We start from the raw sequence: 27643 nt of genomic DNA, 5'->3' as shown, positions 1-27643 counted from the left end.
TGCACAAGAATTTGTGGAAGTAGACAAAACCTCAGATCACAAGATATTGCAGTCTTATACTGTATATTGGCTACACTAATAGGCCAATGGGACATATATAACACACTGATAATATGACATAGTAAAATATGACACAACTTATTTTAAAAGATTGAAAATCATTTCTGCTTTATTGAAGAGTGCAACTGAACAGGACCAAGGAGGTTTTATAATAGACCCAGGATAATATTTTTTTTCTATTTTATAGACACCCAGACTGCCAACTAGATTGACCTTCATGAGCTTTTGGCTGTTTGTCTCCACCTATTGGCACAAGGTGGCAACTTGCCCAAAGTGCCATGGCCTCATGCTCGCTTGCAATTTATTTATATTTTGCAAAAAAAGTATGTAGTGTACTCTTCAATCTCTAACCAAAGTCTATAAGAAAAACACGTACTAGCTTTTTCATGGGTTCTTATCCGGAGTCAGAAAGGTTTGAGAGGGTTAAACTGTGTTTGAACAATAAAGTTTTATGTTTTAAATCGTCCGTCCTAGATAATAATCCGACTAGAAACATGCTCCGGTGTTTTTGTTGAGCCACTACGCTTGCACATCTTGTGAACTAGCGTTAATTTTCTCCCATTTATTTTATGTCAGATATTATTAGTGTAGGTTTGGATGTAAATGGACGGTGTCCCGTGTCTTCATGTGTCGCAGTGTCAAACTCAGCAGTTCAGGTAATCAGCTTGACAGTTAATAGCTGCCTATGCTAGGTTAGCTAGCAGTTAGCATGGGAACCACTAGTTTGTAGGCAGTAGGAACAAAAAGGTTTATTGATAAAACGGCTGAATACGTTTTCTGTGGCTTTTTGTACCAAGTTTGACGTTACTCTTTAAATGTATTTTATTCTTCAAAGGAAACATTTGCAGTCCCGAGGTGCTCTGGACCTGAGTTTCTGCTTACAGAAAGACTGTGATGGGACTGTACTTCTGCCCATCCTACCATCCTGTCTGTCACAGCTTGATCTACAATCCCTCCAGAACAGAGTGGCTTCAAATAGTATTTGTGAAATTGTCTGGAGTCAGGTAATGGGGGCTTTGTTTCACTTAAATATTAGCATCAGACAATAATTTGCACCTTGACAGTCTTTTATGCCTCTCCTGTTTTTGTCCTGCTTTCACAACAGGCTCCTCAGCAGTCAAAGAGGGAGAGGACAAGTGGAAATAAACTAGTGAAAATCCTACAGGAGGTGTTGGAGTCTCATGGAGAAAGATGGAAGGAGGACCTGAGTGGGGACATTCCCCACAGCTGCCAGCGGCATGGAGACCTAGTCCTACTGGGAGACAACTGTTTCTCCCTGCCAGTATGGAGGAAAATTGGTATTGTCCTCAAATTAACTCTGTTGTGCTTTTGATGGGTCAAGAGGTGTGCAAAGTAATTGATTAGGACAAGTCAAGTTTATTTATATAGCCCTTCATTACAAGCATGTCTTCATGGACTTTACAGAGAACAAGCCTACCTAGATCTGACTAATCAATAATCAATCACAAAACAAAATGATGCAGCAAAATAAAACACAAGGAAGCAAAACAAAGCACCAAGAAAACCTTATTAGGCAAAAAAAAACCTTTGGCAGGCAAATTCAAAGGACAGCTGAGCATACAATAGGTGCCGGGACAAAACAATAAAATGGACAATAACATGGATAATGCTTTATTTAGGCCTAATTGATTTTTTTTTTCTAGGTCAAGAGCTCTGGAGTGCAGTGGCCAAAGGGCTGGGAGCAAAGCGCCTGGCAAAGATGAGTCGAATCTCCAGGGACGGATTCAGATCTCCTGTGGTGACGATGCTGTTGGGAGAGCACAGCTGGGTGACGCATACAGACAACGGCATCAGGTAACTCACAGTCCTAATCAATCAGTACTGTTGATTTAGCGCTGGGGGGGAACTGTTATATGCAGCTAGTAATTATATTGAATAAGCCATAAGTACATGCATTGGAAACTGCTAAAACTTGTGAAGGTGTCACATGTCAAGTTGCCTGTGTCAAAAGCCTACAATGTTGTTTCAGGTATGAGTTTGATGTCACCAGATCCATGTTCTCAGCTGGAAACATCACAGAGAAACTCCGGATAGCTGCTTTTGACTGCAGAGGGGAGACTGTGGTGGATTTGTACGCAGGTAGTAAAACCATGTCGATACATTCAGGCTATAACAGTTTTTACACATTAGAATATATGATTCCTTTTTACTTGAACGTCACATCAATTATTTGCAGTGCTGTAGTAATTAGACTTAATTTGAATGATGATGTAATTGGGCTGGGCAATTATAGTCTTATTGTCTTTCTGTGGGATTATATCACGATGATATAATGTTGTGATACTGTGATACACAATTCCCTTGTCTAAATTGATGATGATAACAAGCACATTTTCTTTAATAACTCTGGAAAAAATGTGGTATGAAACATTTTAAGGAATATTATGAGTTTTGTTTGACATCACACTTAACATTACCATGCAGTTCAAAGCGATGAACAGCAATTTGATTATTTAACATGTGCTTTTGCATAAGTAAGCCATATTGTGATATATATCGATATCGGGGAAAAAATACCTTATGATTATCGTGGTGTTGATCTCAGGAATATCGCCCTGCCATATGATGTCATTTTTGTTATGTACAACTGTATTTATTCTCAGGTATTGGATACTTTACTCTCCCATATTTGGTGCATGCGGGAGCCAGCCATGTTCATGCTTGTGAGTGGAACCCAGATGCCGTCGAAGCTCTTCAGAAAAACCTGGAGGGAAACAGGGTGTCTGATCGCTGCACTGTTCACCAGGGAGACAATCGACAAGTAAGGGGCAAACATCTTTTCACTTATGACTCGTATCATTGTCGATGCACAATGACAGGATTAGCTCTGCCTCCGTTTTAACTGATTAGTTCACTGTTCAGTCAGGAGGGTTTCAGTTGACTGAGCATTTATCATTGATTTATAAGATTGGTACTTCCGCCAAGGAGATTGTGTTTTCTCCCCTTTTAGTTAGTTTGTTTTTCTGTGTGTCAGCAGGATATCTCAAAAACTTTTGAATGGATTTCCATGAACTTTGGTGGACAGATATTTTGGGGCTGACTGGGATCTGGGATTTATGCCATGATAGTCATTTTTTAGCCATAACTATGAAATTGACAGAGATAAATACTATAAGGGTATGTTTGCAGGGTCAAAAATCAATTTTACTTAATAAAATGTAAGTGTTAGGACTTATGTCTTTAGATGTAACTGCAAGTTGGAGAATTGTTCAGCGTTAGCTGAGGTTTACGTTCTCCAAGTGCCTTCTAGGTAATTACAAGCACTTCTCTGGAATCACAGCTGTAGTGAAAAATAAGCATCGATCTTTTCTAAGTTACTCTGAGTACAAAACAGTAGCAGCAGCTCATTTTGCAACCCAAGTCTCAACTGCCTCAAATCTTAAAAAATCCTCAACCAGTGTCCTGAACCTAACCTACATCTCTTTTTTTATAATTGCAGTGAATTTAATAGATGAAATCAATAAGGAATCCTAGCTTTCACCTGGAGTCACGCAGTCTATTTCATGGAAAGAGCAGACGATCCTAATATTTTGTAAACTCATTGTAGTTCTAAAAATCTTTTTGCTTTATTACAGGAACTACGTCAAGTCAAAATGTATTTATATAGCACATTTCATGCAGAAGCAGCTCAATGTGCTTCACAGAAAAGTATTACAGATAATAGTAATAAGAGAAAGTAATAAAATAGCAATAGAAGAAATAAAAACATGGATGTGGGATGTGTTTTATTAGGGTTTTAGACTAGGGAATTAGACAATGTTAAAGAGCAAATCAACACTAAATCACACGGGGCAGAAAAGTGATGTCAAAGCTGGTGTTTTGCCTTTGACAGCTGATACAAAACACCTCCAACAGGTTTTTCCACCCATAGAGAGCAGTGCAGCAACGGTTTTCTACCCAATGTGATTTAGTGTTGATTTGCTCTTTAAAGAACTACTAGTTGAATTTTTCAACTAGTAGCATAACAAAGTATGTACATATACATTATAAACACTAAATATTAAACTCTAATGTCATTTATATACATATACAGTATACATACAGACTACCTGCCCACTTTTTTTTCAAATACAAACTCAAATAGCCTGGCATTTATACCAATACTTAAGCATTTTATACACAGAAACTCTAGCCAATATAATGGTTGGTTGATTTTTTCCCAGCTCCCACTGTGTGATCTCGCTGACAGAGTGAACCTGGGCCTCATACCGAGCTCAGAGGACGGCTGGCCCGTCGCCTGTCGCCTGCTGAAGAAAACAAACGGGGGCATTTTACACATTCACCAGAATGTGACCTCACCGCTACGGGACACGGCGCTCATTCCAGCTACGAATGAAGCAGCCCAGAGGGCTTCTGGGAAGAAGACTGACAGAGAGGTTTGGCAGGACTGGGCCGACGACACGGCCGGCCGCATCGCCTCTCTGTTAAAGGACATCACCGGTGCACCGTGGATAACAAACATCCAGCACATAGAGTGTGTCAAATCATATGCACCTCATGTTCACCATGTTGTGCTGGACTTGGAGTGCAGACCGCTCTGAACTGAACAGACTAACACAGACACAGATTTTTTATTTTATTATGTTCTTATTTAAATCCACAATACACACAATCCAAACCACATAACAAAAAGCTTAATTAGTACACTTCAATGTATAGCAGTTGCTATACTCCAGAGCAGGAATAGTCAACCACATGCCTTGGAGTGCAAAGAGTTTGCACGTTTTCATTCTAACCACACTACACACCGTCTGGTTTCACTGTTTAGCATAACCTCAACCAGCGAGGAGGAACTAATCAGTGAAATTACCTGCTAGACCAGTAGTTCTCCAGCATGTGCCACAGAGGCCAAAAAGGATTTAATTCTAGCCAAACACACCATCTGATCTCACTGATTCGTTCCTCCTCTCTGGCTGAAGGTGTGCTAATCAGTGAAATCAGCTGCCAGACTGAGAACCACAGCTTCTGACTCCAAGCGGTCGGTTTCTCACCTCTGTGTGCTTTAATGTGCACCAACGCCCAAACTAACTGTAACTGCAATATGAGGACATATTGACCGACAATATTCATGTATTTGGTATTGCTGGAAAGATAAACTTCTGATATTTAAGGTGCACATACAGCTCTGCCTTTTGAACACATGAATAGAGATCTTTGGAACTAGTTTGGACCCCTCTTTTACCTCACGTAAACCATATATCACCTAAACTGTGCTGTTTCTGAATTTACTCTGGCCTTTTAGGAAGGTTGCAGACAAAACAATCCTACAGTAGGAGACTTCTAGGATCACACTTAAAAGCAGTAAGACCATACTAGATCCTAAAAATGAATACCTTTACCATTCATCTCATATGGATTAAATTACCCTGTAAATAAAGCTGAGAGACACTTCTGGATCTTGAGTACTTGTAGTCTGTGTCATTTCAGACAAAAAGTGCAAGTCATTCAATGTGCAAACATAAAATATAATGTTACAAATTCTCTAAAGGCTTGAGCAGGAGTATCCTGATAATAGATTAGTGTAGATGGTCGCTCATGCAGGAGTATTCATTCCCTCCCCTTAACTTTACATATTTTGTTGTACTAAAGTGATTTCAAAATGCATTATTTTGTTTTAGATTTATGCAAAGTGCTATATTCAATCCCTCAAAATCAGAGCTGACTTATTTTCTGAGGGTGCAAATTTCAAGTAAATTGTAAATGTGCTATTTCATTTAGGTCAAACTGCTTTACCTGCAAAGAACTGCTCAATCAGATGTTACCCAAAATTCATCTTAAGGGTTGTGAAGAATATATTTTACTTTCAAAATTGCTCTTTTGCTGCCTTTCTTGCAGGCAGTTTTAAAGTGACTACATGTTTAACTTCCAGATGTGTGAGTGTTTTACCATTACTTTGCATAATGCCATTATGTTCAATAGTAGCAGGTAATATTTACCGTATTACAGATCATAATATGAGATTACGTCCATCCTAGTGTACACAGACACACCCCTTCCCTCTATAGTGACAAGATTTATTTTCTGGCATCCACTATACTTTTATTTTTTCTACCAAACTCTCAAAATTCGCACATTATTTTTGCAAAACATGCACATGGCTCGTTTTCTTCATTTATATATATTGCATTGCACATGTTCCCTTGCTGATTTAGTTAAAATAATCTCCCAAACTAACAATATTCTCTGTAAATTATTCCACATTTTACTCCAACGCCGCCTCTGCAGAAATATTAAAAAATAAATCTCTGTACAATTTGGGTAATGGAAGAGCGCAAACTGCTGCAGAGTTTTAATAATAATGCGGATCAGATTTTCCACATCCAGTGCGACTGTGTGGTTAAGTAGAGCAAAGGAAATGCACCTGTCATGGAAAATGTTCAGAGGCGCTCCTGATCTGCTGCGGCAAACTTTCCTTATCTTCCGGGACTTGGACCAGAAAGTCAACAGTTTTAGAGACGGGAGGCAAAAGGAGGGAAAGGCTGGATTGTAGCCGGGTGTTGCCTCCGAGGAAGGTAAGTTAGCCTATTTACAGGCACACAACACTATTATTAGTTTAAATGCGGCGTGAATCCACCGTCTCTACGACTTTAAACCCCTTTTTTTGTTGTATTTTTGTGAGAAATTCCTCGCCGCCGCCCGTAGTGACGCAAGCCGTATCCTAATAGCGGAGGAGGGGGTGAAGTCAACTTTAAACAGCAGGTGTCTGTCATTTTCTCTTAATTAGCCCACTTGTTTCGTGCTTTGCTGCTTACTTATCTGTTATCTTGTTGCAGGTTGTGTGCTTACACAAAACATTGGCTCTGCTTCCCAAGTCTGCAGCCCGTAGCCTACACTTGGATTAGCGCAGCTCTTGTCTAAGATTATTGGTTTAAGTGAATATCGGGGTTTGCGTTTTGAATTATCTAATTTCCCGTGAGTAGGTTGTTGTAATCACATTTTGATCTTTGCATCTTAGCCCACTTGCTTTATGAAATTATGCGTTTCGATACAGTTTATTATAGCCGATTGGTGTGTTCTTAAAGCATGATTTGAAATCTGCCGACTTGCACTAGAGTTTCATGTTTGTTCAATGCAAATGAATGTCATGAGTTAGGGGAAGACAGTCAATCGGGACATTGGAGTTTGCATGCAATAGTAACGTTTATACACACTTTCATGGTAACTTGACATACATAATTTGTATCACAGACACTAACGTTGCTACAAATCTCTTGGAAAAACTATTGACCACCTGACAAAGTCCCTGTCTCAAACCCTGTGTTTTGTGTTTTTTAAGGATTATTCCAGTTAGTGCAGTATCTCCCTGCAGTATCTGTGACAGACGCATGCGCCATTTCCTCTAGTTAAGTTGCCTTGCCGGTATTATTCAACTGAACCATGAGTCAATTGGCCTGAAGTGTTCAAACAATGAGGAAAAAGTTTTACTTAGGATGTTAACCTTCCTCCCCCTGATATTTCACACGCACATTTCTCCCAGCTTCTTAAACACATGCTTGGACTTGTCCTTTGAGGCTGTTCAAATGGAGCATTCAGTTTCAAATGGGAACATGGCAGATGACAAGCTTGATGTTAAGATTAAACAAATGGCTTATACTGGAGCACTCCACCTGGCTCTCTGTATCCTTAGAGGGTGGGAACCCTTCATGATATGCTGAGCTCATGTTGTTTCAACCTTTCACCCTGGTTGACTCTGTGGGATTTTTAATCCTCCAGCATCCTGGTTCCTTGTAGTCATTTATCATTTAGAAAAAACAGTTTTGGCCAAATGTTTCCCATGTTAGGCTATAAATCCTCTCATATGACATATTGACAACCCCCAGTCACAGACTGCATATGCAGAGTAGTGAACAGTTCATCCAAACTATTCTTTTCCCTTTTCAGGTTGTTTGTTTTGATTAATTATCCGAGGAGGCCTAGAGGCTGAAAACTATTCAGTATTTCACAAGAGAAACTAGACATGATAATACATTTGTATTGTAGAAATGTTTTTTTCCTATCCCATAAATCATCTCACAACTCCCAAAAGTTATCTTGTGACCCCTTGGGGGGTCCTGACCCCCAGGTTGAGAACCACCAGTCTAAAGGCCAGTCTGTTGACTTGTTCCCATGGCCAGTGTTTTGATGGTAACTTGACTGGTGTGAAAACAATATTTGGACTTTTAAATATGCAAATTTCAAATATTCAAATTGATTTCAAGTAGTAGGCTACTTTTTTCAAATTCTGAAAGTAACCCAAAGCTGTTGGGAGTTGACATCATTATGTAGAGTTGCCATGGATTGTCTGTGGTGACTTTTAGGTCATCTAATGATTTTATGTCAGGCAGTGGCTGCCTTGTCATTTCCTTAATGAAGCGTCTCCAGCAGGGAGAGTGATGGGACGCTGGCATGCTGGCAGCAGAGGCCTCGCTGCATGGAGGCTAACAGGAAGGGAGAAAGGTCACTCTGCTGTCTACCAGTCACTTTATCAGGACAGCACAACTGTCCCTGCCCATGTGAGTCTTCCTCACTGCAGGGCATCCAGTCACCAAGTTCCTCCTCTTGCAGCAGAGCGCTGTGCAGCTCTCCATGCATGAGCTCAGTGTTGAGACAGGCTCTCTGTTAGGAGCTGGGGTCAGAGGTGCTGTTCCCTCTGTAGGCTTTTTTGTGACATTTTTTCTGATTTGTCAATCTTCTAATTCATTTTTTGAAGTATTTCTCAAAGAGTTATTGGTATTTAATCAAACTGTTTTCCAGCAGTTACAAGGTATAGACAGTCGACTACTTTCCCATCTCAACCAATTCTTGGTCTACTGTTTTGTCTTCAAGAGCCTTCCTAAATGGGACAGCCCCTGAGTTGGGCTAGTTAACCTGTGCTGAGGACCTGTAAAAAAAGAGCTACAATGCCGCAGGCTGCTGAGATGATCAACCTGGCCTTCCTGACGGACTCTGAGCGGGAGCTGATCCTGGAGGTGCTGCATCGGGACGAGGAGCTGAGGCAGGCAGAGGAGCAGCGCGTACGGTGAGGAGACAGCACTTCATCTTCATCGCCCCTGCATACCTTGTTACTTTAACCTCACTCATGACCAATGATCCATAGACACAGAGCGGACGGATTTATGTATAAGGATGTGCATCACTTCGTTTCGGATCTTTCATTAAAGGAAAAACCCACACTGAAAATCTTGAAACCCACATGAAATCATGTGAAAGCCACAGCTAAATGCAGCAGGTTCATGCTCGTTCTCTGGGGTGTGTTGAAAGTCATTCTGGGAAATGTAGAAAATCACTAACTGAAGTCGCAGTAGATGAGGCACGTTGAGAGAAAGTGGGTACAGCAAAAAAGTGAATTACTTTTTTACACTTCATCACAAAATAAGACACTAGACCAGCGATGGAGTTTGTCAAAGGACAACATTTGAGTTTTCGACCCTTTCTTGTTTTAGGAAGCTGAAGGCAGAGTTGGTGGATATCAAGAGGAAGGGGGCGAAGCGCGGCAGCGGAAGGTACAGCCAGCGCAGCTGCGGCCGATGCCAGGAGCCTCTGAGTCGACTGACGGTCGTCTCCAGCCAGTGTAAAGCATGTAAACACCATGTGTGCCGTAACTGCCGAACGGTGCGGCCCAACGGATCCTGGCTGTGCAGCGTGTGCGCCAAAGAGGGGTAAGACACTCTGTTTTCTGTATATTGTCACTCCCTTAAAGTGGGCACTAGGGTTCGACTGATGTGATTTTGAAGGCCAATACCAATGTTTAGAATTAAGTCGCTGATCTTTGAATTTGACCATTTTCAAGCCAAAAACATTACAAGGATTCAGTGGCTTCTCAAGTATTTTATTCTTGGCAGCAAAGGAAAGCCTCGGAAACAGCATACAGTCCATCACGGGACACTAAAACTCTCCACTGAAACCCAGACTAATGAAAGTCTTTTAGGTTGAGTTAGCAGCTCCTTAAGGCAGGGTGATTCACCGCAACCTATTCAATGGTCCAGGAAACTTTGGGATACATTACTGCCTTTAAATGAATAATTCATTCACAAAAAACATTATTGAGCAATTAAATTAATATATAAAGTGTGCAAAGAAGAAATCTCATTGCTGGTTTTACAGACTGTTTTTATGTAGCTGTGGTCAGGGAGGAACCTCTATATTAGCAGTGGACGACATGACTGGAAGACCAATATATCGGTCTAACTCTGCGTTTAGCCCCTCCTCCTTCCTTCCTTCACAATGACTAACTATGGTATCTATCTGTGGCATCAATAGATTTGTCTCCGGAAACCCAGAGCTTTGTGGGGGGGTTTTTTAAACGAGTCTAATCAGTTAAATATATAAGCTGCAAATGAGTCATGAGCTCACAGTACCCACTCCATTTTGTGTAATACTTAATCTACTGCTACTACTAAATCTGTGTCAGCTTTGTTCAGTTTAGGACTTTCACAATAAAAGCAGTGATGTATATTGGTTTCCAGGGATCTAAAGAAATGCACAGGCGACTGGTTCTACGATCAAAGGGTGAACCGTTTCTCCACTAACCCTGGACATGACCTGGTGAGAAGCTCCCTGAAAAAGAGGCCGCCATGTGAGTACAGGAAGAGGATGTGGGCAAGCACAGTTCAATTGGGAATGTAAACAAATCTCAGCCTGGGCCGAATGAAATGCCCGCAGTCACTGGCATGTCGACCCAATTAAATGAGGAAAAGAGGAAAATGTGAAAAAAAACAAAGTTACAATAACATGATACCGTTTCCATTTGTTTCAACAAGTAAAGCAGTCCGATTAAGCCTTTTGTTCTGTGTTAAAGTGAAGAAGCGTGAGACGATGGGAGAAGTGCTGTTGAAAAGTACCGAGGTGAACTCCGACTTTCCCGCTCCTGTGCCTCGGCCCAGACAGAAAGATCAGACAACTACCAAGACGGGGTGAGGCGTAATCACCATTCCTTTCTTTGCATTGATATAAGGGCTGAACACACATTCAGAATGCCTCAGCATTTTTGACACGTTCTCTGTTGACGGTCCATCCAGTGAGGCTTCAGGATCTATCGGTTCAAGGGAGTCGTATGAAGCGAAGGAGGATGTCGGGTCAAAGGACCTGCAACAGCGCAGCGACACGGAGTCCGCAGAGAAATCCAGCCTGTGTAGTAGCAAAACTGAGACAGAGTCCGGCCGCGGGACTCCTGACCCACCAAGGTAAATTCATGCTAAAAGGACGAATTTGCAGAAGTGGTTCTGCTAAAACTTAAAGCTACAATATGCAGCCTTTCGCCTTGAGGCAGGAAGTGCATTGTCAAGTTAAGCTCCAGCACTTGTCACTCATCTCTCTTCTACCATAAAACAGCATCTGGTCTGAGGCTGAGGTAACTGGCATTCATAAAGCCACCACAGGCGTTGAAGAAGCACACGATGAACGCAGGCATTCTGCAATAAAACAAAAAGCAAAACTAATCCCACATGTTTTTGGATGTGTCTTATCTGCTCCACGTTTAGCTTCACTGTTATGACTAGGACTGTCCTGTATATACTGTATACACACGGGGTCACAGACAGACGCAAACTGATTAAGTGTCATATTTTCTGATGTAAAAGGATTCCAAGGCTCTCATGTGGATGTATAGTAAAAAGCCTTTACTGACTGGGCTAGAACATTTTTAAGAACTGCTACAAGAAGCCTTCATAACACATATTTATAGGTGTGGCAAAACAACTGACTAATGAGTTAATTGCATACTCGCCTGCCACTTAGGAAGAAAGTAAAAACAGCATCATGACATTACTCATTACATCATTCAGTAAATCATCCAGCATTAAAGATAGTTAAAACTCCCAAGGCATAACAGTAAGGGGCCTTGATGGACCATTTATACCTCAGCAGAATAGGCATGTCAACCAAATTATAGGAAGGGGAGATTATATCATACAATGCGTCATCAAGCAAAGTCAGTAAAATCTTCCAAGGCATAACAGTAAGGGGCCCAGATGGACCATTTTATCGCTCAACAAAATAAGTACAGTATATTGTCCAAATTACAGAAACTCTATGCCCCTTTCTTCCAATGAGCACCAGTGGTAAGCTTTTTTATATACTGTATTCTTTGGACTCCCTTGACGCTCACCAAGTACCTTCTTTGCAAGTATAATATTTCCTGTTTCTTTTTTTAATGTCAAAAAATTTGCATATTGTAGCTTCAACCAATGTTCATATCAATTCATATCTAGGAGAGAGAAGACCACAGTCGAGTCAAGTCCAGCAGGATCCAGCGTTTCTAGGAGAGAGAAGACCACAGTCGCGTCGAGTCCAGCAGGATCCAGTGTTTCCAGTCGGGCTAACTCAGAAGTGAAAACTGTAAGAGGCTTTCTATCGGACTCTATTGGACATGCTCATTTCAGCTCAGTCAGTGATGGCCTGTTTCCACCATCAGAAGTCATTATCTTCTACTGTCTGACTGTAACTTACTGTCTCTCTAGGCCCCGGAAGCAAAGCGGGCCTGTCTGAGGTCGGAGGTAAATTCCCCGGATGATGTTGATGGGATTTTCAAGAAGAGCATTCGACGTTCTACGAAGCCTCAAGGTTAGCGTCTTGTATTGCAGTTGTCTCTCTTCCCCAAGCAATGAAGTGATTTCTGCAATGTAATCTAGCCTAATTTCCTTTGTGCATGTTTGTAACAGAGCATACATCAGTGCAGGACCTCCGTGAAAATGGAGGTAATGCATCAGAGGCTTCTATGGGCAACAGGAGCAAATCTGTACCAGGACTTGATGTGCAGGTAAGCAGGAAAAATCCTCCCTCTGATACTCTTGCACTGTTTTACATTGTTAATCTGCGATGTTCAACACACTCCTGGAGTTATTTTGTGATGAAGTGTTGTAATTTACTTTTTTGGCGTACCCACTTTCCCTTAACTTGCCTCGTCTACTTGTACTTCAGCTAGTGATTTCCTACATTTCCCAGAATGCCCCTGGACAGCCCTCCAGAGAAGGAGCGTGAACTTGTTGCATTCAGCTCTGAGTAATATGTGTAGGTAGAGAGAGAGAGATAATGATAGCGTAGCAAGAGAAAGAGGCCGAGAGTTTTTCCAGTCAAGAAAAAGTAAGAGTCTCGCCTCTTACACAAAATGCAACATGTCTTGTGGCTGCATTGCATTCTGGTCTATTGAGGCTGCTGTCAGTGGAGAAATTGGTGCCTCTTGTAAATGGATTTCTCCCTGCATGATTGTTGAACGTCGGTGCAAAATGTTGAGTCTAGAAAGAAGTCCATTGCACTTTAATGCTGAGAGACTGACACCAAATCGTTTACCGCTGATGTTTTAGATAGCTGCAAATTTTTCTGCTAAACTCCATTGTAGTTGTGCAGGAAATATCTAGTTCTGATGTTGCGTTGTCTTCATTTGGCTAGTTATCTGCAGGAATAAGAAAAATACACCACCAAAGAACAAAATGGGACCAGAAATGCAAGGTGCATTGCCCATAGCTGTTTTAACAGTGTTTAAGTGTTTACAGATGGATTTTTCCTTTAACCTCTCTTCCTACTTCATATTTCCCAATCATGGTATCTCTCCATTGCATGAATAGATCCACTTCTAGACTTGTTTAAAAAGAAAAACCCTCCTTAAACAGAGGGGAAAATACCACTGTGTGTATGATCAGGCCTCTAAATGTTTTCCATGGTACTACAGGAAGACGAAGAGGAAGACGAGGATATTGATAACTTGGTTAACATCCATAAAAAGACGGCGGCTTCAAGTTCCTCCAGTCTGCACAGCTCAAAGGTAAACTTAACTTTTCTGTCTCTTTGATCATATTTTTCACTTCTTACCTTTTAGTTAGTGCTCTAAAAACAGTTTCTACTGTGCTTCTCAAAACGGAATTGATGGTAGATAACTTTTAACAAGCAGCTATCACCTCCGGATATCCTCCTTCAAGTTAGGAAGTGTGAAGTCAGTGTGTGAAGTCTGTTTAATATGTTTCTAAAGTTACCAGTGCAAAACAAAGCCTCGGGGAATGAGAATCTGAGGATAATGTGGCTTTCATGCTGTCACTCTCCATCTGTATAGATACTGAGGGACATTTCTTGATTTGCTGTTAATATTATTGTTTGTCCTTGAGTCACTTTCTCTTACCTGCCAGCAACTTCTCCTGTCATTTAGTTGGTTTGTACTTAATGTCTTTTGTAGCTGTAAGCAAAGTCTGATTATATGATAATGTTTCTAAACTGTGACTTGCAGTGTTTACCCCTAAGGTCACGTCTGTCCAAATATTATCTAAATGTCAATATTTGCTATTGTTGAAACTTCTTTTTTGTTAATTTGCGTGTTGGTTGAAGACCAAATGAATGGGGTTTGCCCCATCAGGAGAATCCAGATAGTGTCAGGTTTGTGTCAATCACAGAAAAGTAAACTAAATTGACTCTGAAATATTTTCCTGTGATTGTCTAAAATTTCTGGCACTCGGTGTATTTCCCTACATGGCAAACACACACCCAACCCAATCCAACCAGATTAAAACAAACACTAAGAATTATTTGTAAATGATTTTTGACCCAGGTTTGATGTGTGTGTATTTCTCCAGAGCACATTGGGCAGTCTGATGAGTATTTACAGTGAGGCCGGGGACTATGACAGCGTGGAGGTGAGCGGAGATGTCGTCTTCACTGTCAGCTATGAGGAACACACCCAGAGCCTCCATGTCTTCGTCAAGGAGTGCCACGGGCTGGCCTACGGCGACGCCTCTCGGCAGCGCTCCAACCCGTAAGTATAAAGGACTTTACTTATTTCTGAGCAGTGTCAGAAAAATTAAAGCAAAAAAAAAGAATTATGATTTGCAGCATAGTGGGAAAACGTCAGCGTCAACTTTCCTTTTCTTTCCCTCTTAAACACCGACTGTAAAACACAAGATGTGAATTTCTATTGTTCACTTCCCCTCATCATGCAACCACTTCCACTGAAAGCACATGAGCAGCATGTTAGATGTGACTCTGATATAAATTCTTTGTTTACCGCACACACACCCTTCAGTGATGTTAACAAGACTTTGATCAGCTTAGATAAGAGGTGGCTCTGTGTTTACGAAGTCTTGCAAACGACGTCCCGGAGGTGATTACTTGAGCTTCACAGGAAATTGAATGTCAACAGACATTTTTCACGGCATTTAGTTGAGAAATGGATGGACTGTGGAAGTGTCTGGATGGTTTGCTGCGCCAGATGGGAAGCCATTCAGCTTGACATGTTTTTTTTTTTCTGTTTTTGTTTTTCAGTTATGTCAAATGTTACCTTCTCCCAGACAAATCTCGCCAGAGCAAAAGGAAGACCAGCATCAAGAGGAACACAGTGAGCCCCACCTACAAAGAGACTTTAAAGGTGATGCTTTATTAATGGCCCTTCAAGAATTAGACAGAAACTCTGTTGGCCTTAGGCTGTTGATTTAATGACACTCCCTGATTACCGACCTTGCGCCATGCCTGATGCAGATAATGACCCCACCTACAGAGACTTTTAAGACTGATATTGACATTGAAGATAAGAATAGCTAGTGACAAATATTGATTTTGTTGCTGGCCTCCTTCTGAATGTACAGAGGCAGTTTAAATACAGTGGCCAAACAAGGTTGAGGAATAGGAAATTAGCTTGATAAATCAATTTGTAACATAATGGCTCTGTAGTTTTCGATTTGCTCTTTAAAGTCTAAAGCAATTTAGCTTAGGAAAGAGGCAAATTATATTTGAGATTTTTAGATTAGGGAATAGAACTTCCAATAAAACCACAGTTCATCTTCTACTTTCATAGAAGTTCTGTGATTAATTAAAAGCTCCCAAAGCACCTCAGCATTAAAATTCAATAAGACCTCTCCATTAGTGTATCAGTATTAAGACGAGCCTTCTGATGCATCGCCTCTCCTCCTCCTCCTCCACCAGTACTCAGTCAGCCGTTCCCAGCTGATCACCCGGTCCCTGCTGTTATCAGTCTGGCACCACGGACGCATCAGCCGCAACGCCTTCCTGGGAGAGGTGGAGATTCCCCTGGACTGCCGGGACCTGGACTCCCCTCAGGAGGAACGAGTGGCACTCATGGGGAAGGTACATCAGAGAAATATGCTTTTTTTTTTTTTTATCCCCGACGATGAATGGGAGGGGTTGACGTTCGTTCACAAGGTCCCCACGGGTCCTTGAAATCCTTGAAAGTTTGTGAATTTGAGAAAAAAATCAAGGCCTTGAAAGTTTTTGAAAATAGACAAATAGACATGGGTCATTGAAAGTGCTTGAATTTAGAGAAGTTGTTGAGAAGTGTTCACACATTCAAGCCTCTCTCTCTTTTTAATTGTTGTCTGTGAGCTTCTGTAAAGCCTGCTAGTTCTCATTATAAAAATTCTCAGTGTTGTAACAGTAATTAACCTTGATCCGTGTCTCAAACTATGCCGTGTTGGGTCCTTGAATTTGAGGGAATTGGGCCTGGAAAGTCCTTGAAAAGTCCTTGAATTTGATGTTTAAGAAGGTGTGGGAACCCTGGTTCACCTGTCCATCCGTCACATTCGATATCTGCTGATTGGGCGTTGACGAAACTTGGAAAACACCCCAGCATTTTCAATATTACACTGATTGGCCCAATGATGGCACCACCATTACAGGTCAAAACAAGTTGGTATATTTGTTATGATTGGCCATAAGGAGACTGCATCATATGTGGGGAAGGAATGTTTATTGTTGCCTTGTTTGTTGAGTTTTCTTTTTTTTTCAGTGTTTGCTTCTTGTGAGCTAGTAGTAATACATTTCCCTCAAACAGGCAGCCAATCCTGTTCAGGCCTCTGCTTTTGCTCAGTACAAAGGAGACCTGGTGGTGTCCTTGAAGTATGTCACACCTACAAAGCCAACAACTGACAAAATCAAAGGTAAGACTGCTGTAAGAAAAGCGCAATCAGCTCTACCTGTGTTTTTGATGCCCTTCGCCTCATGTTTCTGAATGCCGGGTGTGCCTCTCTTCTCCCTAGGCAAGAAGGGAAAGACTGAGGAAGGGGGAGAATTGCACGTCCTCATTAAAGAGGCGAAGAGTTTGATGGCAATGAAATCAGGAGGAACGTCAGACTCTTTTGTAAAAGGGTTAGTGTCTGTCCACTCTTAACACCTCACTCATTGCATCTCCATAGTAAGCAAATGTTTTTCTTCTAAGCTAATTGTTTGTGGCACCGCAGGTACTTGTTACCAACTAAGGCCAAGTCCACAAAGAGAAAGACTCCAGTCGTGAAGAAGAGTCTGAACCCGCACTACGACCACACGTTTGTGTACAAGGAGCTGAGCCTGGAGCAGCTGCAGGGCATGTGTCTGGAGCTGACGGTCTGGGACAGAGAGGCCATGTCCAGCAACGAGTTCCTGGGAGGGGTCCGCCTCAGCACCGGCACAGGTGAAAGACTGACAGAATTCAATGAAACCTGGTGACACGGAGATTTTCTCTGCTCTTTCAGGACTCGGCTGTGTCGTTTTGTAGTTTTGTGAATCACCCTAGATGGTTATCAAACTGGGGGGGGGAAAGGGAACTGAATTAATCAGATCTTTACCTTTCCAGGCACTGTAAAAATCGGAAAGGAGGAGGTGGAGATGGACTCTGTGGGAGAGGAGGTGAGTCTGTGGCAGAAGGTGATGCAGTACCCCGACTCGTGGGCAGAGGGCACTCTCCCCCTGCGCTCCTCCATGGGTAAGACTAAGGACAAATGAGGACGCCGCTCAGAGCCTGAAACTTGGGAGAAAAGCCATGGACGCTGAAATGGGGAGAAGCTGTGAGACAAATGTGAGATTGTTGACTTAATTCCTCTGGCAAGTTTTTCACACCAGAAGCTTGTCGGCATGAACAGGCTCACAGATGATTTGGCTGTAAGTAGAGACGCAGTTTTTGTGGCCTACTGAACACTAAATGTCTGTTAATACCTGCCTCCCTATATGACACAAATATTTAAAGTCTATTAATGGCATGGCTTGCACTTTTGAGCCTCTTTTCAAAGCATAAGTCTCTTTGGTGGAGTTCATTATTGTCACAGCTTCCTCTGACTGCAGGCCGGTGTTTCTTTCCAAAGTGTACCAAAGCATCACAACACTACGCTCTTGCTTTATTTTAAGTGTATTGACACGCTGTCATTTTTATGTTTTTAAAATTCAGGCTGTACATATTTTGTGCAATCAAAATCGCACGCAGCACTTAACAAAAGAAATGGTGTTATATCGTATCACTCTTTTCTCTAAAGTTGTGTATAGTTGCATTATAACTGCCGTACTCTGCAAACCATTCATTATAAACTGTGGTGTTAAACAGAATTTCCGGTGTTGCATCTGACAAATTATGCTTACTTCAATCCATACCATCATGTGAGCCATCGTAGTTCATATTACTACCCGACATCTTTATGTAAAATTAATGTTTATATAACAGTTACATAAAAAGCCCTATTTGCAATTATTTAATTTGTCTGTCTGTAGATGTATAGGTAGATTTTAACTCTTGACGCCTAAGAGTGCGATCAGAGCCAAGTTTACATAAAAGTTGCCTTAAATATTCCGTTCACCTAATAAAAATGAAACGACTAAACCCCAAATCATCCTCCATTGGTCTTAACTGTGTATTGTATTGTGTATAATTATCAGCTGGCTTCAAAAATTAATCAAATCAGTGGTTGTTGGGTTTTGTTTGAATATTTGATGACGAAAATATTAATTCGCCTCATGGGTTAAATTCTGATTTTGACATTTTGACCCTCCACATTTCTGTAGCTGAGATCGCTGTTTTCTGGCCGTCATGCCTCTCCACTGCTGAATTAATGTAGAGGAAACAGTGCTATCACTTCTGTGTTGTCTCATAGTGTGTAGTGATCACATTTGAACAGAAGGAACTGCATTACTCTTGTCCTTGTTTCCCTTTATAATGTCCTCTCGACCCGCTTGCTGGTCGTTTGTGTTCTGTTGGTATCGCTGATCAGTTTATCCCTGTGGCAACCAGAGCGCCTGATTAGATTAGTCACAGAAGTCTCTGTGGAGCTCCAGCCTCTCTCGCTGCTCCTCGTCCAGCAGGAAGTTATCGATGTAGGAGAAGAGCTCGTCCGAGGCCACGGGGGTGATGAACCTCTCCCGGTCCACTCCGTGCTCGTCCAGCAGCACCATGCTGAAGTAGGATCTGGAGATTCTGAATGCTTGCCTACACAAAAAACAGAAATTAGATCCTTAAAGTAAAAAATCCATCCTCTGATACTCTCACGCTGTTATATAATCAATCTGATGTTCGATGCATTCCAGGGATTATTTCGTAATGTAAGTGTTTTGTTGTACCCACTTTCTCCTCAAATTCAATTAGTGATTTCCTATTTCCCAGAATGCCAACTTGTTGCATTGTTGTAAGTAGAGAGGCCGATAGTGGAGCAAACGTTTTTCCAGTTGAGGAAAAAGTGAGTCATGCTCCTTACGCAAAATGCAACATCATGTCTTGTGGTTGCACTGCATTCTGGTCTATTGAGGCTATTGTTGGTGGAGAAATTGGTATCTCTTCCTCTTCTACAATAGATTTCTCCCAGTATGATTGTTGAACATCGGTGCAAAATGGTGAGTCTATAAGAAAGATGCCCTTGCTCTTTGATTCTGAGGGACTGACGCCAAAACTTGACATTTACCGTTGATATTTTAGATAGCTGAAACATTTTCTGTTATCAAACAACATTGTAATTGCACTGGAAATGATGTGACATTGCATTGTCTATATTTGGTCCATTATCCAGGGGGATAAGAAAAATACACCATAACAAGCCCAGAAATGCAAGGCACATCGCCACTGTTTTTCTTACAATGAACTGTTGGATAATTTTGATTGCCAAACAACAGGAAGGAAACCCCCCGCCTGTTACCTCAAACCCTCGATGACTTCAGAGCCCAGTTGCCTTTCCTTGATGCGGCCCGTCTCCCGAGGCGGGGAGTTCAGCAGCTCAATCACAGTCACATGTCGTAGGTCTAAGCCACAGTCTGATTTCTAGTGGGAACACAAAGATGCATGGGGGCTGTAAGACTCCAAAGAATTTTACAGCACTCAGTATTTATAACGTTCCCTCTGGAAACAGCCAATTTTTTGTGGTTTTCATGTGTCTTTTCCTCACCTGTACCATAACGTTCTGCAGCTTGTAGTCCGGGTCAGTGATGTCGGGTGCGGACACGATCAGCAGCCTCCTCTTTTCATAAAATTGATCCAGGAGGGCGGATGCTGTCTTCACATCTGATTTAAACTCCATTGCTGCACATACACAAAAGGTCACACAGCCATACCCTGCATTTATACCCCATTATATGCTGCTATTTATATACAGCAACTTCATAGACATGATAATTATGTTCATAGAGACTGTCAATACTCACGAACGCACTCAGCAGGGCCTCCACCCCAGCTGCGGTTGAACTGGCAGACGCGGCTAGACGTTCCCCTCCTCTCATATCCTCCGTCACAGTGATACTCACACACTGCACCGTAGTTGTTCCCATCCGAGGAGCAGGTGAGGTAGCCGTGCAGAGGGGGCGGCAGACCCGAACATCTTCTCACTAGGAGGAGAACGCAACGGAAATAAGAACAACACTGCAACACTGTAAGAATCAAATGCTTTATTATTTAAATATAGAAAGGATACTGCCGTGTTGTTGCTTTTTTCTGTGTGGGTTTATGCCACCCATTCGTCTTTTGTTAGTAACACGTGTTTGTTATTGTGTTATTGGGAAGGGTCTGGGGAAGTGGGGTGGGGGGAGGGGGAATATTGTTCTTGTCCTTTGTACTTACAAAGAAAACTAATAAACATTGTTTACAAAAATATATATATATATATATATATATAGAAAGGATATTAGCCATAGAAAACAATAAAATAGCACAATTTGAAGCCATATGGGATGGAATAATGAAGGCAGTAACTACTGGGCACTCATAGTCATAACTGATAACCGTTCAGGAGGGGGGGTTTGTGCAGAGGTTTGTTTAAGGGATGAGAATTAATAGAAGAAATAAAGAGTAATAATCAGGTGGATATCGTAAAAGAAGTGATAACAATGAACAGATAATGTGCTAACTTGTATGTAAAAGAGGCTATGTGAAAAGGTACAGGATGGCTTGGGTGTTAATATGAATAGGTGGGAACATATGAGGTATGTAGGGCTGAGCAAGTATGTTGATTTGTTGTATGTTCTGATGGACGCTTAGTAATGTTGGTGTCTTGCTTGTATGTTCTGTTGGCAGGCGAGTAGATATCGACTTTGTCTTTGTCGTTTTTAATTTATGTTTGGTTGTTTTGTTTGTGATAAATGTATGAGTTGCCATGGTTTGTGTTTATATTGGAAACTAAAATAAAATCTTATAACAGTGTCATCCTGGCAGGTATCATGCTTGTTGGTGTATTTAAATTAATTTGATAAATTCAATCCTCAGGTCAATTCACATTCTCTTTTTTCCATTGACTGTTTTGGCACCTTACCCTCCACACGGACAATGAACTTGCAGGCGGCTCTGTTCCTGGCCTGATCGTACACTTTGTATCGGATGATGTTTGCTCCCTCTTTAAACTCGGTGCCTGGCGCCGGGCCGACTAATATTACACTGCAGAGAGGCAAAAAAACGGGGCAATTGTTTCATTCCCATTAAAGTGAACAGGAAAAGAAAACACTGAAAGGAGCGACATACTCGAGTGTTTTATCAGCAGTATCCGTGGCAACAGGGGGGTCCCAGGACACCCTGGCAGTCAGCTTTCCAGGCTCGGCAACCTTGACTCTGGACAGAGGACACTTGATCTTGGGAGGATCATAATCTGAAATCAGTGGGAAATTAACCTACTTTTCAACAACAGGGGTGATAATACAGAACAGAAAATAACATGGTTTGATAGTTTGCACATTTTTGGCACGGTTTAATTGCAGCAATTCCTTTTTAGAAAGAGTGGAATTTGAAGACTGGAAGACAATAGACCATGATGTTGGATCCAGTCCAGAGAACAGAGGGGCAGGAAATATGCTTGTTGTATTTGTGTGGGTGGGAGACAGGACACATGGGGAGCAGGGCCTATGAAAGACTAACGGAAAACCAGACAGCAATGCAGAAGGATTGAATTTAAGTCCATTTTATGGCAGGGAGGTAAAAGTACAACTGTCCAATTCCAGCACCAGATTTGTGAATTTGAACATCAAGCTAGCTTTACTTGGATCTGCACACTTAAGACCGTGACAAGTACCTGAACAAAGGGGTTCAGCCCCGCTCCACGACCCCCCATGCTGACAGATGCGTGCGTGCTGCCCCTCGATGCGGTAGCCAGGGTCGCAGGTGTGGTCGCACCTGGAGTCCACCACAAAGCCCCGGGTGCAGGTGTACCTGCCGTGCATGATGAGGGGCAGAACATGGCAACGCATCTCTGTAGAAACAACACAACAACACGTTTATTATTTATTATACTAGCTGCATTTATGGATTGCTGTTAAATAAAATCATAAATAATAATAGAATTTTGTTGTACTTGTTAAAATGACAATAAAGAATCTGATCTAAATCTAAAGGGTTAAAACAATCACATAATCAGTAAATCTGAAGTGTTATTGACAATTTAGTGATATGGAAACCCTACACTGAAATCTCAACACCAAATCCAAATCTGTATAAAGTCTGACATTTAAAGGTGCAAAGTATGCTGTTTTTGGTGTCACCTTCTGGAGAGTACAACAGATGGTGACATCACCTGGCACCAAAGATCAGCCAACAGCAGATTGCAATAGCAATTTCAATAGCAGACTTTGCACCTTTAAATGTCAGGCTTTATACACGTTTGGGTTTGGTGTTGAGTTACACTCTTAAGTTATTTCGTCATCAACTTGTGTTCGTGTTCAACTTCCACGTACGGCGGCAGTAAGCTGTCCCAGACCAGCGGCGGCTGGGGAGGCACTGGATGGAGCTCTTCCCCAGCAGTTTGTATCCGCGGTCGCAGCTCATTTCGCAGCGGGTGCCCAGGGTGCTGCGGTGGCCTCCTCCTCGAGGGGAGACGCAGGTCACCTCCCCATTGGTCAGGCCTGGAGAGTGACACCACTGTGGGTCTGCATTCAAGGAAAAATAAACAGAAATCTATCAGAGCAAAGCACAGAATATAAAACTTGTTGCAATGAATAAAAAGAGATTCCAAGCAAATGAGAGATAGTTTAGCACATTCAGGCTAAAGGATACACATCCATTTGATCAGAGGAGTGTTCTGTGTGTGTGTACTTTATATGTGTGTGTGTGTGTGTGTCTCCTCCCATACGCACTGCTGTAGTCTAGTCGAGGAGTGTTGTCTTCCTCTAACGCCAGCTCGTTGTAGCCGTTGTGCTCTGTGGTCCCGGAGCCAGCTGCAACAATAAAAGCCAATCAGACGTGTAAAAAGAGCAAACAACAAACCTATAAGGGATTTCATGTGGCCAAAATGTCACACATCAAACACGTGGTTCTCTGTCGAGACATTATGACTTACTACGAAATGACTTTGAGCTTCTGCGTCAAGAGTAAAATATAGGTCATACAGAGGCAGGTTGGCATGCAAATGATTCTCCCCACAAAGTCTCATTTGCATAACCTCCTTTCAGGTTTCCTTTAACAGCGGCTCAATAACATTCCAGTCCACAGACACCTGGATTTGCAATCAGTGAAGCTGACAACAAGCCCGCATGAACGCTTTTGGACTTTGGATCCTGAAGCATGCTGGAAAGTGTACGAACTTTACAAAAGCACATAGAGATTATCTTGTTTTCTTGAGAAGGGTCGCAAATAAATCAACAGGCATTAACACAGCCATGAGTATAGATAAAGCACGCTTCATAAAAGATTTTAGAGTTAAAGTAGATTTTATGTTTACCTCCTGCCTTTGTCTATCTCCTGTCTTCTGGCCCTCTCACTGCATTGTTAAAACTTTAAATGAGGAAGTTGAGGCAATGTAGATGAACTGCTTCACTACCAATTATGATGAACAGCATGTTTTCATTATCTACTCTGAGCTTGTTACTCACCCCCTCATCTATTACTCATCCACTCCCATGCTGAAAGCGGTATTGCCCATGTACTACAGCCTTTTATTCTGAATTTTATTCCTGAATACAACTTTCCGTACAGTAAATCTCCCTCACTCCTGTTCTCCTTTCTCAGCATTTGTGGTTCGTGCACATTATCCCTTTTTCCCTTTTAAGATCCTGAAAATGACTCCATGTTTAGAGACGGGTGCCAAACTTGAGAGTTTCCAGTCCGTAAACCTCCCCACTCCCCCACGCCCCCGGCTTCAAGTCAGTTCCTGCACTAAAAGAACTGCTTCCCTATAGTTTCAGCTCAACCTCGCCTGCTGTATTTTGAGTATTCTGGCACAATGACACCCGAATTAAGTTCAGCACTCAATGAAATCCCTAATAATGGCAGTTTCATCACATTTAAACAGCTATTCCCGCTCTGGAAATTGTTCCAGACTGTTCCAGTGATGTTTCTATTACACCTATCATCAGCTTTTAATGAGTTCAACGTTCCACTCGGTAACACTTCCTCAGACTAATATTTCCCAAGTCCCCCTTACAGAAAATTAGTCACAGAGGAAATAAACAAGCTGAGCTCATCAGATTTTTGTGCCTGGTATTTGGAGAAGGTCTACACCACAGGACTGAAGTAATGTTAATGTGACAGACAACCAATGTTATGTTGTTGACCTGCCTGGGGACTACAGATGTAAATTAGCCTCTTGGCTAACTCTGACACATTTACACTGAAGTGTGAACTAAAATGTTGATTGATGTGTAGGCCTACTGTCCCTGCCAAATAAATCTTAAAATAAATAAAATAAAATAAACCAGCCTACATAGACATTTCCTCTCTTGATATTACCTTGACATGAATTATCATCTATCTGGCCACCAGAAGCAGTGCATTAGCGGTCTCACAGCTCATAGTGGCAGCCTATTTTTAATTATACATGGGTGAAACTGCTGAGGTAGTCCTGTTGGAAAGAGTGCAGGATGCCCAGACACTGACACACGCCGTGCATCAGTCAAACCAGACGCAAATCCTCACCAAGAGCTCATAGTACTGAGGGAGTCATGCATAGGGAAAGCATCCAAACAGGAGGGATGAGTCACATTAGACGTACTTGACAGCTCCACTACTGATGGCTGGCTGACAAAAGTTGCTTGTTTGAGTTATTGTGTAGAAGGGTTTAATTTAAAAAATGCCATTGCCGATGCCAATCAATCCTGTTAGACTTGGACAGGAGGCAATCTGGGACTAATAACAAAGCCGAGATGATAATTGACGTCCCTTTTAATTATTCTGCATTATCATCTGAGTGCATGGGTGGATCTGAGGTCACGTCAGTCACTCGCTATCTTGTGGGATCAAATGAAGGCTTGGCCCGTGGGGACTCAGTAATTAGCTCGTAGTGATTGGAGCTGTAATTGCACACTTAACAGCAGCAGAGAAGCACCTGAAAACACACACAGAGAAGAGGAAGCCAATTCACCTGCAGTGTTCCAACTAAAACATTTTTATTTAATTTCCCCCGAAATTCTACCAGGTTTTGTGTTGTGGAAGAGTTTCATCAAGCTCCTCATTCCTTACGGGACGGATGGGCTCCATTTGTATTCATTCACTCTCCTCAAACATCCAGCACATCTGCATCTAATACAAGAGTTATTACTGAGGAGATGAAGGTATTTCCCAACTGCAGGCATGGGTTATGAGTGAGTGAATGACAGACATCTGGGATTTCTACTGTCTCAACCAATCTTATTTATAGATTTATAGATTTAAAAAGTATAGTGACATTTTTGATATCTTTTTGCTTTTTTGCTGAACGCCTAAACTCCTAGAAGAAGTAAGAAACTCAGAAACATAAACTCGAGGCACAAACTCAGAAACATAACTGCAGAAAGGCCTTGCTGGGGTTTTCTTACCTTCACCGTTAAGGCTCAGCAACTCACCTGTAAAGTAGAAAATGAACACTGCGACGATGCGGCTGAGTGACATGGTGAAACTTTTCTCTTGAAGCGCAAAGATGATACCGCCTGCTGTGCGGATACAAAAAAAAATGCTTTTGCGCAGGCTGTGGTTGAGATCGCAGACTTGAAATAAAATAAAAGAAGTTAATCCAGAGATAGTTTACACATGATCAAACGACTTTTTTAATCCATACTTTTTATGCCCACTGAGGAGAACAGACGCTCCAGTCACACCAGTGTCTTCGGGTTTTTTTTTTTTTTTTGTAAACCAGATCCTCCTAGTTCTAGTTCAGCAGAAACAGGGAAAATGCCGCATGGTGGCACTGTCGGACTTCTCAAGTTTGTCTTCTGTTTCCTCCCACAATTCCTCCCCAACTGCATTAAACATTAAGCCATTTTATAAAACTCCACCCCTCCAAATAAACACACAGAAAGTGATGATTATCCCGACAGTGAAAATATAAATGATGAGAATAAGATAAAAGCTGATTCCCCTACCGAAAGAATAGGAAACAACAACAATAATAACAGGTCTAATAATAATAATATAATACATTTATTTATGTAGCACTTTTCAAAACACTGTTACAAAGTGCTATACAAAGGATAAAAAAAAGAAAAAGAAAAACTAAACAGCAAAAACAAACAAGCAAGGCAAGAATACAACTTTAAAAATAATAATAGTAATAATCTGTAATATTCCAATATGGATTTATTGTGTGTCTGCTGTACTCAATAATGAGTTATGGTGACCTTATAATATTTTAATCTCCTATAGTATTACTATAATATTCATATAATAATCATATGGAGATTTATAGTGGATCTCATTCGTGAATTATAGGGACTTTATCGTGGTTTGTGGTTTGTTTGTTTTTATCTCCCACAGTATCATTATAATATTTTTATAGGGTCAACAGTTTTTATGTGATATTCCTATAGTGTCCTTTTAGGCCTACATTTTTAATAATACTGCTGTTGGTTTTTTTGTAAGGGTGATTAGGCTACGTGCAGTTCGCTAGACTGGAAAATAGATTACTAGAACAAATTGAATAAGTCATTTCCAATCTTCATGTAAAATTTTTCAATGCACGCAATTTTATGACTTTATGTCCAATTGATCCCAACTGGTCTAACTTCGCCTACAGTGAGCTGCTGTGCCATCCACCATTATCAAAGGAGTAAAGTCAGTCAGAATAAGACCGGAAGTAATGCGGCTGCCTTCAAAATAACAGCGGAAATGTTGTTAAGTGGAAAAAAAAGACCTATCTTGCATTGCTATCGGATCTCTTAGGAACAACTTTATTACAGTTATTGGTTAAACTTGACTTTGTCAAGGTCTTGGTCATCCTTCTAAGTTGTCTGGTATGTGTTTTGTGTTTGAGTCTTTGTGTAGGCTAGCCTGTTATTTTTGGCAAACCCGTGGGATCTTGCATAGATATATAAAGTCATATACATATGTGCTGTGAAAAGGACATCAACAGACAGCAACAATAGTTTTTCACTTACCACAGATTCCTCCTTAAATGTGTTCTGTATTTTCACTTAAAAACACTGCAACGCATGTCTAAGAGAGTTTTATTTTGAAAGTTGTAACCGAGAATCCCATTTTTTT

General features: G+C 41.4%; 3 protein-coding genes across 3 annotated transcripts; 2 read left to right on the top strand and 1 right to left on the bottom strand.

Moving 5' to 3' along the window:
- Nucleotides 1–597: 597 nt before the first annotated feature.
- On the top strand, nucleotides 598–5483 carry tyw2 (tRNA wybutosine-synthesizing protein 2). Its single transcript, XM_071916126.2, has 7 exons — nucleotides 598–716; nucleotides 896–1064; nucleotides 1166–1358; nucleotides 1725–1875; nucleotides 2051–2160; nucleotides 2685–2842; nucleotides 4245–5483. The coding sequence occupies exons 1-7, from the start codon at nucleotides 664–666 to the stop codon at nucleotides 4620–4622; spliced, it is 1212 nt and encodes a 403-aa protein (XP_071772227.2). The 5' UTR covers nucleotides 598–663; the 3' UTR covers nucleotides 4623–5483.
- A 1144-nt stretch (nucleotides 5484–6627) lies between these two features.
- Nucleotides 6628–18628, top strand: sytl4 (synaptotagmin-like 4). Its single transcript, XM_078289255.1, has 17 exons — nucleotides 6628–6780; nucleotides 8887–9079; nucleotides 9504–9719; nucleotides 10527–10636; nucleotides 10859–10973; nucleotides 11079–11243; nucleotides 12270–12396; nucleotides 12519–12621; nucleotides 12720–12817; nucleotides 13727–13819; nucleotides 14619–14797; nucleotides 15304–15406; nucleotides 15961–16122; nucleotides 16826–16931; nucleotides 17031–17139; nucleotides 17232–17440; nucleotides 17603–18628. The coding sequence occupies exons 2-17, from the start codon at nucleotides 8961–8963 to the stop codon at nucleotides 17749–17751; spliced, it is 2163 nt and encodes a 720-aa protein (XP_078145381.1). The 5' UTR covers nucleotides 6628–6780; nucleotides 8887–8960; the 3' UTR covers nucleotides 17752–18628.
- On the bottom strand, nucleotides 18617–26302 carry srpx2 (sushi-repeat containing protein X-linked 2). Its single transcript, XM_071916179.2, has 10 exons — nucleotides 26011–26302; nucleotides 23329–23409; nucleotides 22930–23121; nucleotides 22272–22448; nucleotides 21728–21851; nucleotides 21522–21643; nucleotides 20422–20601; nucleotides 20166–20299; nucleotides 19920–20041; nucleotides 18617–19219 (listed from the first exon to the last, which is right to left on the bottom strand). The coding sequence occupies exons 1-10, from the start codon at nucleotides 26054–26056 to the stop codon at nucleotides 19039–19041; spliced, it is 1359 nt and encodes a 452-aa protein (XP_071772280.1). The 5' UTR covers nucleotides 26057–26302; the 3' UTR covers nucleotides 18617–19038.
- Between the last annotated feature and the right edge of the window lie 1341 nt (nucleotides 26303–27643).

The sequence above is a fragment of the Centroberyx gerrardi genome, chromosome 16 (genome assembly GCF_048128805.1).
Source record: "Centroberyx gerrardi isolate f3 chromosome 16, fCenGer3.hap1.cur.20231027, whole genome shotgun sequence".
In the NCBI taxonomy this organism is placed as follows: Eukaryota; Metazoa; Chordata; class Actinopteri; order Beryciformes; family Berycidae; genus Centroberyx; species Centroberyx gerrardi.
The sequence above is the reverse complement of the archived record's forward strand: the minus strand, read 5'-3'. Positions and strand labels throughout refer to the sequence as shown.

Excerpts from the sequence above, each read along its gene's own strand:
- srpx2 (XM_071916179.2), bottom strand. The coding sequence starts at position 26,056 with ATGTCACTCAGCCGCATCGTCGCAGTGTTCATTTTCTACTTTACAG. Across the intron at positions 21,852-22,271 it reads GGCTGAACCCCTTTGTTCAG|ATTATGATCCTCCCAAGATC; the intron begins GTACTTGTCACG and ends CACTGATTTCAG. Across the intron at positions 21,644-21,727 it reads ACTGCTGATAAAACACTCGA|TGTAATATTAGTCGGCCCGG; the intron begins GTATGTCGCTCC and ends GCCTCTCTGCAG.
- tyw2 (XM_071916126.2), top strand. The coding sequence starts at position 664 with ATGGACGGTGTCCCGTGTCTTCATGTGTCGCAGTGTCAAACTCAGCAG. Across the intron at positions 717-895 it reads TGTCAAACTCAGCAGTTCAG|GAAACATTTGCAGTCCCGAG; the intron begins GTAATCAGCTTG and ends TATTCTTCAAAG. Across the intron at positions 1,876-2,050 it reads CATACAGACAACGGCATCAG|GTATGAGTTTGATGTCACCA; the intron begins GTAACTCACAGT and ends ATGTTGTTTCAG.
- sytl4 (XM_078289255.1), top strand. The coding sequence starts at position 8,961 with ATGCCGCAGGCTGCTGAGATGATCAACCTGGCCTTCCTGACGGACTCT. Across the intron at positions 9,720-10,526 it reads AGCGTGTGCGCCAAAGAGGG|GGATCTAAAGAAATGCACAG; the intron begins GTAAGACACTCT and ends ATTGGTTTCCAG. Across the intron at positions 12,818-13,726 it reads TACCAGGACTTGATGTGCAG|GAAGACGAAGAGGAAGACGA; the intron begins GTAAGCAGGAAA and ends ATGGTACTACAG.